The following is an 18,595-nucleotide window of genomic DNA, read 5'->3' as shown; positions in this document are numbered from 1 at the left end:
TCATCCAAAGTTTTCATGTCTTTCTTTCTTCAGTCATAGTGTAAGGAAAACATTTCAGGATTTTTCTCCATATAGTGGACTTCTGTGGTTTTTGAACTTCCAAAATGCAGTTTAAATGCGGCTCCAAACGATCCCAAATGCGGTTGTAAACAATCCCAGGCGAGGAAAAAGATTATCTAGCGAAACAATCGTTTTTAAACAAATGTATTACAATTTATATACTTTTTAACTTCAAGCGCTCATCTTGTCTTGATCTGCCTGAACTCTGTGTAGTCCGGTTCAAGACAGTTAGAGTATGTCGAAAAAATCCTATCTTATTTTCTCCCTCAACTTCAAAAATCATTTCAAAATTCAGAAGTACCGACCGTGTTTGCAAAGTTACCATGCAAAGAAGATCAAATGCCTTTAACAAAAAAGGTAAAACAGCGATGTAGGACGATTTTGAAATTGAGGGAGAAAATGAGAAGGGAGTTTTTCGACATACCCCTAACTGTCTTGAATCGAAAAAAAAAAAAAAAAAAAACCTGTTCACACAGAGCTGGACAAGACAAGCATTTGAGGTTAAAAAGTATATAAATTGTAATTTTACAAAAAAATAACTGATCTCTTCGCTAGATAAAACACTTCTTCCTCAGCTGGGATCATTTGCAACCGCATTTGAGATCATTTGAAGATGCATTTAAACGGCATTTTGGAAGTTCAAATTCTGGGCACCATAGAAGTCCACTATATGGAGAAAAATCCTGAAATGTTTTCCTCAAAAAACATAATTTCTTTACGATTGAAGAAAGAAAGACATCATCTTGGGTGGCAAAGTGGGTGAATACATTTTCTGTCAATCTTAAAAACTACAATTTAACTTAAAATTAGTAGTAAAAGTTAGTAAAATAATATTCTTTGGCCATTTTTAAGACCCCCTTCTTCAATCAGGCATGTGTTTTTTTAATGTACAAATAAATGCAGCCTTGCTGAGCAAAGGAGAATATTATAATATAGGTATTAATAGAGTTGTTGTAATGATTGTTATCATTATTTTTGTGTTACTTTTTTATTTTATTTCACAGAACAGCAGTAAAATTACAATGCTAACATTTATGAATGTTGACTTTTATTTTGGTGGAAACTCACAAAAAGACCTCAGTGCTACTTTTTGCTGACAGCAGCAGATTTATGAATGATTCATCATGCAGATTTCAACGGGCACTTTGGATTTTGAACCCTGGCTAACGAGCTCATGCAGCTCTGACAGAATAAATGCAATTGGTGCGTGTATTAGACAACATAACGTTCTGTAGTTATTTACTAATGATTTAAGGCAATTTCGCGATTTCTCATCATACAGTAACCAGCAACGACCACCCCTCTTTCTCTTCTCATGAAAGACATGCAATGCAATACTAAACAGTCTCATGCTGTCAGTGCTTGTAATGATTTTTGCATCTTTCTCTGACAGTTTTAAATGCTTCCACACTGCCCACATGTTTGCTGCATTAGTGTGTGCCTCTATTTGATTGCGTCACGTCCCTTTTTGTTTTTCAAAAGAGCTTTTTTTGCTATGTTCAGTTGCCGAACATTCGGTGCATCCCTACTGACTACCAAAATCAAACAAACAAACAAACAATAAATAAAATAAAATAAATACATGGAAAACTTAAAAAGTTAAAACTTAAAAATTTTGTCTTGGTAACTAAATAACTATGAAAAAAATGTTTGAGTACTAAAAGTACTAAAATCACTGTAGGTCACTTTAATTACTTTAAATTACTGAATGCATGTAAAATGCTGCATGAACAAAAGCGGTGCAAAAATTTCAATGAGTCATCATGCAGCAGATGGGGTTTACATACAGACGTGAGTGAATATTTCCTGCTGTGAGAGGATGTGCAGACACTGTTATGACATGGTTACATGTTCTGCATCTACTGAAGCCTTCAGAGATCATGTAAATGTCAGCAAGCACATTTGCAGTGTTGACCTTCAACCAGATGTGATGAGGTCGAGTCCACAGAGAAGGCTTTTTCCTAATAAACGGAAATGCACTGACTAATTTATCAGCATGAGACATGCCGACCATCATGCTCATGTCAATTTCCATCTTGAAAACACAAGTTTGCCACTAAGAAATGTTTTTAAAATCTAATGTACTTGTTTACAAAGTAGGCAACAGAGTCAGTTATGAGACATATATAACGTGTAGGAATGTAATGACTCACTTAACTCACGATACAATACAATTCACAATACTGACTTCACCTTTGTGAAATTACACTATACAAAACATCTGCACGAAACAAAAACAATATATTCATATTATGCAAAAATATAAATAATTGTGTTCAGAAAAATTAAAACATGAATTCTCAAATGACGCATATATGGGCCATTCTACAGACTTGGTTCAAAGTCAGAGTTAAAAAATGCTTTTTTCCCCCACAAATTTTGTATGCATGCAAACTGTATAATATCCAAGGAACATATTTATAGTAATTGTGCAATTCATTCTCATATTGTATTTTCAGAAAGTTTTGGAATATCTATGTCCACTCCCCAAATTGGTCACTACCGAAACACAGTAATATATAATTTAATAAGAAGGGTTATATTGACCTCTTAAGATATTGCTTTCATCTTCCTTGTAAATATTTTGTTTTCTATTTTATTAAAAGGTTCTCAGAAGTAAATCAATAATAATTACAATTTTAACAATATTTCAAGTGTGATTTATCAGATTTGTTGTGTTTTGAATAAATTTTTTCCTTGTAAAAGGCAAAAAGTTGATTATACTGATTTCAAACGTAAGGATTCATTAGTTTGAATATACATTGAGGCAAACACTAATAAAGGATTATGTGTTCCCTTTACTCACGAGACAGCAACCTCCCTATTGAAAGTACCCAATTAATGATGATTTTATATATATTAACCTTACTTATATTTTAAACATTATTGTGGGTTTCAATAGATAATAGAAGGATCTTAGTAAACATCTAAGATTTGAGTTCTTAAATGCTTTAATTTTTTTTTTTTTTTTTTTGTGGGACAGTAGTTTGCCCCAATTCTGTAGAATAGCCCATATAGGTATAAACTTTTGCACATAGAGAAAGTATTTTGTAAAATTTATTTCCTAAAAAAACTGCCCATATTAAAAGAAAATCCCCTCCATTAATCCCTGAACACTACTGCAGCGATAGTGAATTCCCCTGAACTCTATAATTAGAGCGAGAGGGCAATTGCTCTGAGGATACTCTTTGATCGAACACTGGAGTTCTCATATACTGATCGGGATCTTCTCCTGGGATTAACCTTTCATTCACCCGGAGAGCCTCAGATTCTCTTGGATTGAATGCTGATCTCTCTTTCCAGCCTCAGGTGCTGTTTCATGAGACTCAGATCACTGATATGAGCTCTACAGCACGTAGACAAGAAATGGAGGTAATATGAGAAAAACAAAACCACCTGCTCACTTCATTTAGGTCAGTCCTAACATGAAACGGCTAAAATGGCAAATATCAATGCATCCTCCATTGAAGGAATTGTTAGTGTCATGGAAGTAGAAGTGTGACATGGCATCAAAATATCACACAAAGAAACAAAATTACAGGCAGTAAGAACATTTTTGAGCAAAGTTTTGCTAAGTTTCACTAGAAAAGTCATTGCATAAAAAACATATAAATTCTATAAAATATATAAAATATCTTACGACCATGAAACTGTGCTTTAAAATTATCTGTATGTGCAAATTTACAAGATCAGACAGAAAAAAGGTAAGGTTCCTCAACTGAGCATTTGAGTCGTTAAAGAACTCAATTTAACATTCATTTTGAAGAGCAGCAGAGCATTTTACATTCATGATTGAGCAGAATTCACTTCACTTCTCTGTTACTCAAAAGAAAAACAACTTGCCTTTTGTGCATCAACACATTTGTCTAACGCTTTTGTTCAGAAAACTGACTGAATGCTTTCATTGAAACGGTATAATGTGCAATAAAACAGCGTTATGCTGAAGTCCAAGTGCTGAGGGACAAAAACTTATTTACAATCAATACTGTGTTATGGTCAAGGTCCTCATTTCTTATTAAAACTGTTAGAGGATCGACTAACAAGAAGCTGATGGTGTGAAGAGGTGACTTCTGATAAATAAACAACACACTGCCATTTCTCTAATCTAACTGTTTTGTTACGTTTACAGTCAAGTAAAGTCAACTGACATATAAAACTTTTATCAGACCCTAAATAGAATAAAATATCACACGTATCAGAAATATGTAACCCTGGACCACAAATTTAAATAACCAACTGTTTTTGTAAATCCTGTGTTTTTAACATAACTTGAGTGTATTTGACGGTTTAAGAGCAATAAGACATGAAAGAGAACTTAGTTTACAGTAAATAAATAAATATACAGAGATCTAATAAACATGTAATTACTTTCCCAGCTCTTTACCTTCACAGAAATAACCAACTGTTTTTGCAAATCCTGTGTTTTTAACATAACTTGAGTGTATTTGGCGGTTTAAGCACAATAAGACATGAAAGAGAAGTTAGTTTACAGTAAATAAATAATTATACACACAGATCTAATAAACATGTAATTACTTTCCCAGCTGTTTACCTTCACAGAAATAACCGACTGTTTTTTGTAAATCCTGTGTGTTTTTAACATAACCTGTGTGTATTTGACAGTTTAAGCGCAATAAGACATGAAAGAGAACTTAGTTTACAGTAAATAAATATACACAGATCTAATAAACATGTATTTACTTTGCCAGCTGTTTACCTTCACAGAAATAACTGTTTTTGTAAATCCTGTTTTTAACATAACTTGTGTGTATTTGATGGTTTAAGCGCAATAAGACACGAAAGAGAACTTAGTTTACAGTAAATAAATAATTATACACACAGATCTAATAAACATATATTTACTTTCCCAGCTGTTTACCTTCACAGAAATAACTGTTTTTGTAAATCCTGTGTTTTTAACATAACTTGTGTGTATTTGATGGTTTAAGCGCAATAAGACATGAAAGAGAACTTAGTTTAATAAACATGTAATTACTTTCCCAGCTGTTTACCTTCACAGAAATAACTAACTGTTTTTGTAAATCCTGTGTTTTTAACATATCTTGTGTGTATTTGGCGGTTTAAGCGCAATAAGACACGAAAGAGAACTTAGTTTACAGTAAATAAATAATTATACACACAGATCTAATAAACATATATTTACTTTCCCAGCTGTTTACCTTCACAGAAATAATTAACTGTTTTTGTAAATCCTGTGTTTTTAACATATCTTGTGTGTATTTGGTGGTTTAAGCGCAATAAGACACGAAAGAGAACTTAGTTTACAGTAAATAAATAATTATACACACAGATCTAATAAACATATATTTACTTTCCCAGCTGTTTACCTTCACAGAAATAACCGACTGTTTTTGTAAATCCTGTGTGTTTTTAACAAAACCTGTGTGTATTTGACAGTTTAAGAGCAATAAGACATGAAAGAGAACTTAGTTTACAGTAAATAAATAAATATACACAGATCTAATAAACATGTATTTACTTTCCCAGCTGTTTACCTTCACAGAAATAACTCAACATTGCTCATCATATTCTTTCAAAACCTACACCTGATCTGAAGTGCTTCTTGTTCTTTATACATTTACTATATGTCAGCTATTGACTGTTTTAATTATTCACAGGCATTTTCATTTCTGCATTACTAAAATCACCAAACAGAATTACAGAAATAATGTCTCAAACACTATCTCTGCTTTCCTTCTCAAGCACCACTCTATGATCAACCCCAGGAAAACATTAGCCAGCAGTCTGTTTCACGACTCTGAGATCTGTCCTTATTCTGCCTCTCACCTCATTACACACAGTTCTAAAAGAACAGCTTTAAATTTACTCGGAGTCTGCTGAGTCGAGGTTGTGTCAAAAATAACCCTTGTGTCCTCCAAAAAAAGAGGATGATATTCTCGGGCTGCTGTTCTACTCGCTCGTCCTCTCATTGAGCAGTGTGAAGACTCCTACATGTTTTTTTATGAGTGTGTGTGTTTGGGGAAGACGTGATGAAGCTAAGAATCCTATGTAATAAAATCAGTCCATGCTGTTCACAGCCATGAAATTGACTTTTCTAGGGTTAGTGACCCTGTTCTGAAACCTAGTGAGCTGCCTACCCAGACAGCATTTTAATGCATTTCATCATATCATAATCTAAATTAATTCCCTTTATTATAAGTAGAATTATTTTGTGACAATCACATTATGAAACAAATATAGTCAAGTCTAACTTGTATTGAATCTGGAATACTGCTTTCTATTTCTCAAAAAAAAAAAAAATCCACTAAAATATTAAGCAGCACAACTGTTTTTAACATTATTAATAATAAGAAAAGTTTTCTTACGTAGCATATTAGAATGATTTCTGAAGGATCATGTGACACTGAAGACTGGAGTAATGATGCTGAAAATTCAGCTTTGATTCACAAGGATAAACTAAAAAATTATGTCAAGACAAACTTTGAAGATGGCTTGAAAAAGCTGGACCAGAAAGTTTGAAAAAGTTTGAAAAGTTAAAAGTTTGAAAAGTTTGAGTTTTTAAGTTTGATGGTTTTTCAGTCTGAAAGAGTTTGAAGTTTAAAGTAGTTTTAAAAGCTTAATGTTTAATAGATAGATAGCATGTTTCTAACATGATTACCAAGTTGCTAGCACATCTAGCATGATTAGCAAGTTGCTAGCATGTGTCTAGCATGCTTAGCATATTGCTAGCATGTTTCTAACATGTTTAACAAGTTACTAGCATGTTTCTAACATTATTAGCAAGTTGCTAGCATGTGTCTAGCATGGTTAACATTTTGTTAGAATGATTCTAGCACGATTAGCATGTTGTTAGCATGTTTCTAGCATGATTAACAAGTTGCTAGCATGTGCCTAGCATTATTAGCATGTTGCTAACATGATTAACAAGTTGCTAGCATGATTAATATGTCGCTAGCATGTTTCTACCATTATTAGCATGTTTTAATAGTCTTGGCTCATTTGAACATTCTGTCAATGCAAGTCTATGGGATTTTTCCCAGTTTTAATTTTTGTTATTTTTAGAAAAATTGTAAGTCCGATCAGTTAGAAAAGATCTAACTAACTTCAGATCAGTCTGAAGAGCTGGGCTGATTTTGGTGTTATTAGAAGAAGAATAATGTTTAAATTGCATTACATTTTAAATTATATTCAGATAGAAAACAGCTATTTTAAATTGTAATAATATTTCACAATATTACTGTTTTACTGTATTTTTGATCAAATAAATGATGCCTTTGTAAGCACAAGAAACTTCTTTCAAACACTTTTTAAAATTTTAGAACCTTAAAATCTTAGAAGAGTTGTCTAAGTACTTGCATTTTTCAGTGTAATGAGAGACTGGCTTTTATGAGTTGCGGTACTAAACAACAGTGAACATGAGAGATTGAAACTGATACCACAGATTCTCTTTCCCGTTCCAGTTTGGCACAGATTCCAATATGGACAGCCAAGGCAGTGCACTAGGTTATGAAGCAGAGCTAATGCATGTCCTTCTTTACTTATGCAGCGATCCTAAGTCAATATAAAGACAGAGTGAAAAAGAAAAGAAAAACTGAAAGACATATTGGTCTCACCGACAGACTATATTGGGACCGATACTTCAGTTGTCAAATATTTTGGTCCTTTATCAGCATTTGTATGGATTCCCTTCAGCCTGTAGTAAAGGAACAGTCTATTAGTCTGCCAGACAAACATCTCTCTCACTGAGCCAGCAATGTAGAGAGAGAGTGAGAATGAGAATGAGTCTCACAAAGCCAGACTTTTGACTATCGGCATAAATCTGGCCAAGTACCACCCACTTAGATTGGAAGGGGCCGTCTGAATGACATGCTTTAGGAGCGGGTGAATCTGAAATCGATGATACCACAATAATACAGCAGTCTGCAACACAGAGTGAGCTCAATCAACATGCTGTACAGAGAACACTGAATCACTGGAAAATGTGTGCAGTCTGAACTTCTGTGCAGACAAAAATATTAAGTAAGTGGTTTATGCAAAATGGTTGCAAAAGCTTTAAAGGTTTAATTCACTCAAAAGCACTTAAATGACTGATAATGTTGTTATTATGAAGGATATAAGCTTTCAGTCAGAACAATCGATTGATAGCTAGATGGACAAAACAATAGATACTGTTGAAAAATAGATGGGACAGATAAAATGATAGATAATAATAGAATAACAGAATGATCCAACAATAAATAGAACAATTGGATAAAACAGTAGATAAAACAATACATAGAACAATGGACAGGTAGACAGATCAACAATAGAACAATAAATAGACAGACAGACATCGATAGAACGATGGACAGACAGAACAACAGAATGACAGAATAATAGATAGAACGTTAGACAATAGAACAAACGATAGATAGAATGATGGACAGACAGAACAACAGAATGATAGATGGAACAATAGAATGATAGATAGAACGTTAGACGATAGAACAAACGATAGATAGAACAATGGACAGACAGAACAACAGAACGACAGAATAATAGATAGAACGACAGAATCATAGATAGAACGTTAGACAATAGAACAAACGATAGAAAGATGGACAGATAGAACAACAGAACGATAGACAGAACGATATAATGATAGATAGAACGTTAGACGATGGAACAAATGATAGATAAAATGATGGACAGACAGAACAACAGAACGATAGATAGAATGACAGAATAATAGATAGAACATTAGACAATTGAACAAACGATATATAGAACGATAGATAGAACGATGGACAGACAGAACAACAGAACGATAGATAGAACGATAGATAGAATGTTAGACGAGAGAATAAATGATAGATAGAACCACGGATAGATACAACAACAGAACGATGGATAGAACCTTAGACGACCGAACAAACAATAGAACGACGGACAGATAGAACAACAGAACAATAGATCAATACATTGATGGATAGAACGTTAGATGATAGAACAAATGATAGAACAGATAGAACGATACATATAACAAACAAAACAAAGAATGACAGACAGAACAAAAAATGATAGAACAATTGATAGATAGAATGATAGAACAATAGAATGATAGAAGGTTGGACAGTAGAACAAACTATAGAACAAATGACAGATGGAAAGATAGACAGAACGAAGGAACGATAGATAGATAGAATGACAGACAGAACAATGGATAGATAGAATGATAGATAGAAAAATAGAATGATAGATAGAACAAACGATAGAATAATAGAACAAACAATAGAATGATAGAACAATAGAATGGTAGATAAACGATAGAATGATAGAAGGTTAGACAGTAGAACAAACAATAAAACAAATGATAGATGGAACGATAGGTAGAATGAAAGAACGACAGATAGATAGAGCGAAAGACAGAACAATGGATAGATAGAATGATAGAAAAATAGAATGATAGATAGAACAAACGATAGAATGATAGAACGACAGATAGATAGAAAAACAAAACATTAGATAGAATGATAGAGAGAGAATGTTAGACGATAGAACAAATGATAGATAGAACGACGGATAGACAGAACAACAGAACGATAGATAGAACGATGGAATGATAGATAGAACAACAGAACGATGGATAGAACAATAGAATGATAGAACAAGATAAAACAATAGATAGATAGAACGATAGATAGAACAATACGTTAGACGATAGAACACTAAAGATAGAACCATAGAACGATAGAAAGAATGATAGAACGTTAGACGATAGAACAAACGATAGAATGATAGAACGACAGATAGATAGAACAGAACATTGGATAGAATGTTAAAAGATAGAACATTAGAGGATAGAACAAACGACAGATAGAATGACGTATACAGAACGATAGAATGATAGAATGTTAGATGATAGAACAAACAATAGATAAAATGATAGAACGACAGATAGAATGATGGTTAGATAGAACAAATGATAGATAGAATGATAGAACCATAGAAAGAATGATAGAAAGATAGAATGATAGATAGAACATTGGACAATAGAACAAACGATGGAACAAATTATAAAATGATAGAACGATAGATAGAACGATGGATAAATAGAACAATAGATAGATGAAAACAGCAGACTTTAAATCTCTGACTAACAGCAGCTTCATTTAAACTGCAGACTCAAGGAGAAAGCGCTAATGTTTAGAGGCGAGAGGTTCAGACAAAACAGCGTTCTCATCTGTAAATGACCCCAAATGATGCGCACGCCTCTCAAAGAGCTTCTATTGTTGTGTTAATGCTTCTGTTTCTGCCCTGTGGCCTTCAAACAACTGTTTCAAGATGCGGCAGTTCAGACTAGTGCTTCAATCATTCTTGAACCACTACACTCAAAACATTCCTGCTGAGCATTTATTTACATAATTAGTACTTAGTAATTATTCAGTTTAGTAATTGTTACCTTAAGTTTTTTTCTAACTGATAAAGCACCATTTGCACTATATGAATGATACCTAGCAACCACCAAGAACCTAGAAAAGTGTCCTTTTCCTATTGATGAATGCATTAGTGAGATACCCATTCATCATCTAATTATCTGTCAGACTATCTGAGAATCACAATACAGCTACAGCAGTGCCTTATACAGTTGACCAATCAAAACAGTATGTGCTGGCAAACACCTCCAGACACATTAGTAATTAGAGGCACTAGCATTATCTGTATGGTTATATAATTACATATCGATAGTCTTAATAACAATATCTTATTTCAATGATTTCCTCTGCTTGCTGATACCTGCATTATAAGAATACCAAGAAAATTTAATTACGAAGTTACCTGGAGGAACCGATCAATGTCAAAAGGAGATAAAATTTAGGAGACAAATGCTCGATGATTTAATGAATACTGACACATCTATTCAAGCATTAGCCGCTACGGCCATTCTTAGTCCGGCTGAAACAAGAGGTTTTCCATTTGCACTTTAGCACTGAATGAAAATCAGCTGGAGTTAAAGATATTATAAAGGTTAAAACATGGAAATTGTAACATACTGTAAGAGACAAGTTTGCCGTGGATACGAAAGCTACTAATATTAAAATCATCACTGTTGCAGCTCTCTAAACAAATATGGAGCATGTTTAACGTTGTGAGGTTTGATTAAAAGATACTTGAGAAACCTGTAACGTTATATTATTAACATCCAACCTTCTCCATTTTGCTTTTCCATTGTGTTTTACAGAAAAAAATAGGCTAACAGCATTCAGCATTCATTAGAACCTGATACTCACTGCTCAACATCTCAGAAAGTGCAAGAAAGTGCATTTATCAGCAGATAGTAAAATGCATGATTCCTGTCAATTTTTTCAAGTTTCAATAACTAAACACGCATGAGAGTAAGACAGAACGAACGAAAAAATGCAGATCTTTAATATTTCATGGTTAACTCTGCCGTAGTCTTGCAGGGACTTCTGCAGACTTTGCCAAACTACAGTAGCTGTTCCTTCGAAGAGCACTGTTGCAGCCTGTTACCTCGCAAACTCAACTTTCCGTCTCGGAGGACAGATAAAAAGCTTGTGATTTTGGAAAGCTCTTACCATTTTTGTGAGCAGGATGCTTTAGACAGTCTGTAGGAAATCTGTGGGTGTGCTGGGAAACTGCAGTAGCTTGTGAATGAGCTTAAAACGTTGTTTGAGTATGTTCTACACATCCTACAACTTTGACATTTAAGTTTTAAAGATATGTGATTATATGCACTGCAAAAATCATATTCTTAAGGAGTATTTTTATTTTGTTTTCCAGCTAAAAAGCCTAAAAAGCATTTATTTGATTCAAAATACAGCAAAAACAGTAATATTGTGAAATATTTTTATTATTTAAAATAACTGCTTTCTGATTGAATATATTTAAAAAATATATATATTCCTGTGATCAAAGCTACATTTTCAGCATCATTATTCCAGTCTTCAGTGTCACTTCAGAAATCATTCTAATATGCTGATTTGCTGTTCAAGAAACATTTTATTATTATTATTATTATTATTATTATTATTATTATTATATAATCAATATTTGAAACAGTTAAGTACATTTTTCAGAATTGTTTGATGAATAGAAAGTTCAGCATTTATCTTTAATTTTTAAGTTTTTGTAATATTATACACCATAGCAATCAAAAGCTTGGAGTCAGTGTAATCCTTTTATATAAATTTAATACTTTTATTTAGCAAGGATGCTTTAAGTTGATCAAAAGTGATGATAAAGTCATAAAAGAAAAAGTTATAAAAGATATCCATTTCAGATAAATGCTGTTGTTCTGTACTTTCTATTCATCAAAGAAAGCTGAAAAAATTCTACTTAAAACATGTTCTTTGAGCAGCAAATCAGAATATTAGAATGGTTTCTGAAGGATCATGTGACTGGAGCAATGATGCTAAAAATTCAGCTTTGAAAATACCAGGAATAAATTACATTTTAAAATATATTCAAATAGAAAATAGTTATTTTAAACAGTAAAAATATTTAAATATTTTACTGTTTTTACTGTACTGTGGATCAAACAAATGCATGCTTGGCAAGACTTCTTTAAAAGTCATTAGGCAACCGTGGCCTAATGGTTAGAGAGTCGGACTTGTAACCCAAAGGTTGCGGGTTTGATTGTGGGGGGGGAGTGAATTACCAGCGCTCTCTTCACCCTCAATACCACGACTGAGGTGAGTCCCTTGAGCAAGGCACTGAACCCCCAACTGCTCCCCGGGCACTGCAGCAATGGCTGTCCACTGCTCTAGGTGTGTGTTCACGGTGTGTGTGTGTGTGTGTGTGTGTGTGTGTGTGTGTGTGTGTGTGTGTGTGTGTGTGTGTGTGTGTGTGTGTGCACTTGGATGGGTTGAATGCAGAGCACAAATTCCTAGTATGGGTCACCATACTTGGCCTCACATCACCTCATTTCCTTTCCTTAAAAACATTAGAAATGTCCAAAAACTTTTGACTGGTAGTGCACAGAAAAACTAAATAAACAAATAAAGCATTAAATGTGTCATTGGATGCCCATTTTCCACAAGTTGATATGATTCTTTAGGGTCTTAATGAGAAGTCTATAACATACTTTGGTTAAAATTTCTCAGTGGTAGTGTAAAAAACACTTTTTTTACCCTGTCAAAATCAGCTCTTTTTAGAATGAGCTATGCTGTTGCATGTTCCTTTAAATGCTAATGAACTCTGCTCACCCCGACCCTCTTTGCCATGGGATGACAAGCCGTATTGTTTACTTTAGCTGCATTTAGCCGCGTTTAGCAGCAAAATTTGCTAACCAACACATTATTAAGAAAGGCCATTTGCAAAGGTGCATAGAATGAGAATTTCCTGATTTTAAAAAGGGGATATTACTTTTAAAGATTAGAAAAATACCACTGGGTGGATTTTTGTCATTGTGGGGTGGTTGTGTACACAAACTGCCAACACACATTAATGTGCAAACAACATGTAAAAGTGAGTTTTGTATCCAATGAAGAAGAAAATTCTGAAATGAATGATCCCATTGACACTCCATAAAGTGAGTATTAAGACACTAAAAGCTGTTTTACTCATGATTAAATTCTGCTCATTTGAGCCCAGCATCTGCTCTAAGTCAACATGTTTAATTACCTTTTGTAATGTAAGATGTCAATTATAAGGCTGCAATCAACTGCCTCATCTTGAATTAATGTGTTGACAGGTCATCACAAACGGCCTTTGTTTGCCTCCTCTAAACCACATCTGCTCATGGGTTCATGGGGGATTGTTCATAAATTGGGATTTGATCGAAAACATGAGCCTGGATGGGGAGGAGGTCCTGCCGGAAGGCTTTGTGTCGTTCACGTGTCCCAGCGAGAAACTGTGATTCAGATTCACGGAGCATGTTGATAACCAGACGGGGAGAGTAAATGAAGGCTTTATAGCTAGAGGCATAATGGGGCGAATCTCACAAGAACAAGAACATTTTTTACCACAGTTTTTGCCCCAAATTCTCAACTCTGTAATTAGTTAAATTTGCTAGATACGCATTACTGTAATTTTACATATTCTTTGTAGAAAAATGAATGTTTTCACATTTTAAAGTTAAAAGGCAGTAAAAATAGAACCATATTGTATAAATACACACTCACATATTTACACTACCAGTCAAAAGATTTTTTTTAGTGAAACTTTGAAATATTTTTGCTATTTAAAATAACAGTTTTCTATTTGGATATATTTTCAAATGTAATTTCTTCCTGTGATTTTAAAACTGAATTGTTTCATTACTCCAGTCACGTGATTCTTCAGAAATCATTTTAATATTCTGATTTGCTGCTTAAAAAACATTTATTATTATTATTATGTTGAAAACAGCTGAGTAGAATTTTTTTAGGTTACTTTGATGAATAGAAAGATCAGAAGAGCAGCATTTATCTGAAATAGAAATCTTTTGTGACATAAATGTCTTTATAATTGCTTTTGATCAATTTAAAGCATCCTTGATAAATAAAAGTAATAATATCTATAATTTATTTCTCAAAAAAAAAAAAAAAAAAAAAAAACTGACTTTCAAAGAATCCTGAAAAGAAATGTACTCAACTGTTTTAAATATTGATAATAATAATAATAATAATAATAATAATAATAATAATAATAATAAATGTTTCTTGAACGGCAAATCAGCATATTAGAATGATTTCTGAAGTATCGTGTGACACTGAATACTGGAGTAATGATGCTGAAAATGTAGTTTTGATCACAGGAATAAATTACATTTTAAAATATATTCAAATAGAAAACAGTTATTTTAAATAGAAAAAATTTTTCAAAATGTCACTGTTTTTGCTGTACTTTGGATCAAATAAATGCAGCCTTGGTGAGCAGAAAAGACTTAAAAAAACATAAAAAAAATCTTTAATATTTAAACTTTAATATAAAAATGTTTAATATTTGTTTACATTGCAGAAATGAGAATTGGGGTGCTTAAATATCACAAAAATAATGTCACACTGATAGATAAATAAATAAATGAATACATAAATAAAGGTTCTAAAAATAATTATTTTCTTTGCGCAAACTGAAATTTTAAATGTATATAATTTAATTAAATCTGTCATATATGATACCTTCAAAAAATACTCCACAAAAAGACTAGACACTTTATCTAGTGTTTCTATTGTCATCAACACTGCTCTACCTCTCCCATGATGAACCCTTAAACATCCACCTTGTTTATGAACGACCAACTAACCAACATAACCGCCAACCTTACCACCCCCTGAAGGTGTGTCATTATATATACGGAGCGTGAGGTTCTTAGTGGGTGTGTGCTTCCCTCATTGCTTGGAACACGCGCAGGCTTTTGTTCACTCGTGTCCATCTCCAGTGGACAAAGGGAGGTGCCTGGTGACTGGGGGAGGGGTGAGATGACAAGGGGCGGCACGCGCTTTGACAAATCAACATGGCAGGTGCCCGAATCTAAATGAGCTTCCTCATTAGCATCACAAAACACAGCGGCACCGATCTAGAGGCACCGCAACAGCCAATAGGAGACCTCGATGGGATCATATTAGTCTCTGTCTGTGTTACAGAGCACAGGCAGGCTATTTCATAAATGTTTTAGTGCCACAGTCAGAATAAGAATGAATCATATGTGACTCTGAACCACAAAACCAGTCATATTGGTCAATTTTTCTAAATTGATATTTATTCAAATAAATAAGCTTTCCATTGATATATGGTTTGTTAGGATAGGACAATATTTGACTGAGATATGATCTGAGGGTGCTAAAAATCTAAATATTGAGAAAATCACCTTTAAAGTTGTGCAAATAAGCTCTTAGCAATGCATATTACTAATCAAAAATTAAATTTTGATATATTTACGGTAGGAAATTTACAAAATATCTTCATGGAACATTATCTTTACCTAATATCCTAATGATTTTTGGCATAAAAGGAAAATCAATCATTTCACTATTGCTGTGGTTCAGGGTCACATCAGAAACAGTCGTGTTTTAATTGCTAATATAACCTGTTCCAAACTCCTATGACTTTCTTTCTTCTGTGGAACGTAAAAGATGACATTTTAAAATATGGTGTGATTTTTGTGCATATAATGAGTGTCAATGGGGTCCAATGTCGTTTGGACCACAATGTTGTTCAAAATGTCTATTTAGGTGTTCTGAAGGTGAAAGAAAGTGATGATGGTGAGTGAATTATTTTTTGCTGAATTTTCCTAATAACATCCAAAAATCACCATATTAGAGTCAAAAATCAGAAATATAAAGAAAGGACTGGCCTAAAAGTCAAAATACTCATTTTTGCTTTGAAAAATTCTCTTGAAATACACTGTTTGATGTCTAAAACGCTTGTCTGGTGTTTTTAGATTAATAGACTTTTACTAAGGTACAAAATGTACAAACTGCAGCACTAATCACTCATAGTCAAAAGTTTTACACTTGGCCAAAGTATTTTGTGTATAAGTGTGAAATCACTCTCATTTTTCATGAAAATGTTGCTATGGTGGTTACATAAGATTTTGTGACCAACTGAGATGCTAATTTGATTGTAAAATGCCTTAGTGTATAAACTAAGAGCTGAGGTTATTCCATTACACTCTGTTTACTACAAGCTCTGTGTAGAAATCTTTAAAATTAGATTCAATTTCAGTTTTACATAATAATCTGAGATGAATGAACTGGCAGCAAACTAATCCAGCTTGGGTGGCACACAGCACACGTTGTCTCTTGGTGCATCTCAGGTTTCTGTGATGCAGTTTTGGGTTCTAGTGCTTCTCCATCTATAACTCCTATTTCTTCTGCTTTTTTATAGTTTATACTATAATAAAGAGCACCAACATGTCCACTACTTATTACTTATTAATGGGTTACCCCAAGAGGAAAATGAGGCTACATGTTATTGCAGCAGAACATTTTTTTTCCAGACATCTTTGACCTGTATTCTACATTAGTATCCGCCACTGATCTATAATAGCCAGAGGAAAACTAACTACAACATCAATATTTGAGCAGGACTTTGAGTCAAAATGAAAGAAAGAATCTAGAGTTTACATCACTAGCTCAGTTTAAAAACTACTAGGTAACCTAAATAAATGTGCAACATTAATCATTCATTCATCATCAATATTATTAATTGATGCTGTGTTTAAACTGCATTTTTGAAATTCAACCTTCAGGGCACCACTGAAGTCCACTATATGGAGATAATTCCTGAAATGTTTTCCTCAAAAAAAAAAAAAAATATTCTTATTGACTGAAGAAAGAAAGACATGAATATCTTGGATGACAAGGGGGTGGATACATTATCTGTAAATTTAGCCATGAATCAACTTGAGTTTACCACCAAGAAAGTCATTTAAAGAGTTAAATTAGTTAAAAATAATTCCTTAAGGTCACAACTTTGCATTTTATAGTCAAATAATCATGATGACTTGAAAAGATAGATATGCTCTAACTTTTTTGAGAGGCAAAACAGGCACCTACTACACCAACTGAGCATAATATTTCATAATCATAAGCAAATCTTATGAAACACCCACAGAAGACAGACAACCGAACAGCAAAACCCTGATATTCCCATGGTGCTCCCATGCAACTAGAAGAGCGTTAAAGCATGAAATCTCATACGACCATATGGCATGCATAAATCAACTTCTGAGATCTTTTTTAAATAAACCCATATGCATGATTTATTAAATCACACTATTTTATTCTATTTCAACTAGCCATTTGAAAGTGTAACCTAATAAATTGTTGATAAATGAATAGATGAAGAGTCACATGCTGACGCATAATAAGCTCATTGAACACACACATACATCCATATACACACACACGTTCATGTACTCACGGGCTCCTGCGTTGAGCTTCACGTAAACACTCCATATCCACAATATCAGCGGCAGCCCCGGTCCAACAATCCGTCGCATTCTCACTTTTATTCCGATGTAAACAAAGAGAACCGCGGCGTTTTGTCCTTCCTTCTCTCGCACCCTCCCTGTACGGAAGGGAAGCCTCGGGACTGGCGCTGTTTCTGCGAGATATAGGTGCGCAATACAGCCACCTTTCTGTATTAGCCAGCAAGAAAAGGTCTCGGAATTCGCATTGTTTGTCAAAACGTGTCTTGGAGGAATATCGTTCCACTGAATGCTCGCATTGTTTTACCAGAAAAGGGTTTCCGGGACGGTCGCTGTCCAGGTGCTGAAGTAAATGAGATCTCGAGTTCCCCCCTCTGCGGGTGAAAGTGGTACAGTCCAGCTCCCAGCGAGGCGCCGTGAGCCGCTGAAACGTATCTGAAAAGAGGGGTGGACGGTTCTTAAAGGGCTAGTACAAGAAATAAAATACAATTCTTGTTAGCATTACCTCACACATGAGGCATTTACCCCCATGTGTTTTTAAACTTTAATTTATTTTTAAGTGGAACACAAAAGGAGAGATTTTTAAGAGTTTTTACGATGTGAACTACACATTTTATCAAGTAAAACTTGATAACTTGATCATATATCATTTATAAATAAGCTTTCCATTGATGTATGGCTTGTTAGGATATAATATCT

The 18,595-nt window shown here is 33.8% G+C and overlaps 1 protein-coding gene across 1 annotated transcript in view; it reads right to left on the bottom strand.

Annotated features, from left to right (window-relative positions):
* cntnap2b (contactin associated protein 2b) overlaps positions 1-18,260 on the bottom strand; it is a 58,440-nt gene extending 40,180 nt beyond the window's left edge. The window contains exon 1 of the mRNA XM_073848396.1: positions 17,890-18,260. Within this exon, the coding sequence (XP_073704497.1) occupies positions 17,890-17,968 (79 nt within the window). The 5' untranslated portion in view covers positions 17,969-18,260. The remainder of the gene's footprint in view (positions 1-17,889) is intronic.
* Between the last annotated feature and the right edge of the window lie 335 nt (positions 18,261-18,595).

Source organism: Garra rufa, chromosome 10, assembly GCF_049309525.1.
Source record: "Garra rufa chromosome 10, GarRuf1.0, whole genome shotgun sequence".
Taxonomy (NCBI): Eukaryota; Metazoa; Chordata; class Actinopteri; order Cypriniformes; family Cyprinidae; genus Garra; species Garra rufa.
This window is presented reverse-complemented; position numbering and strand designations above follow the sequence as displayed.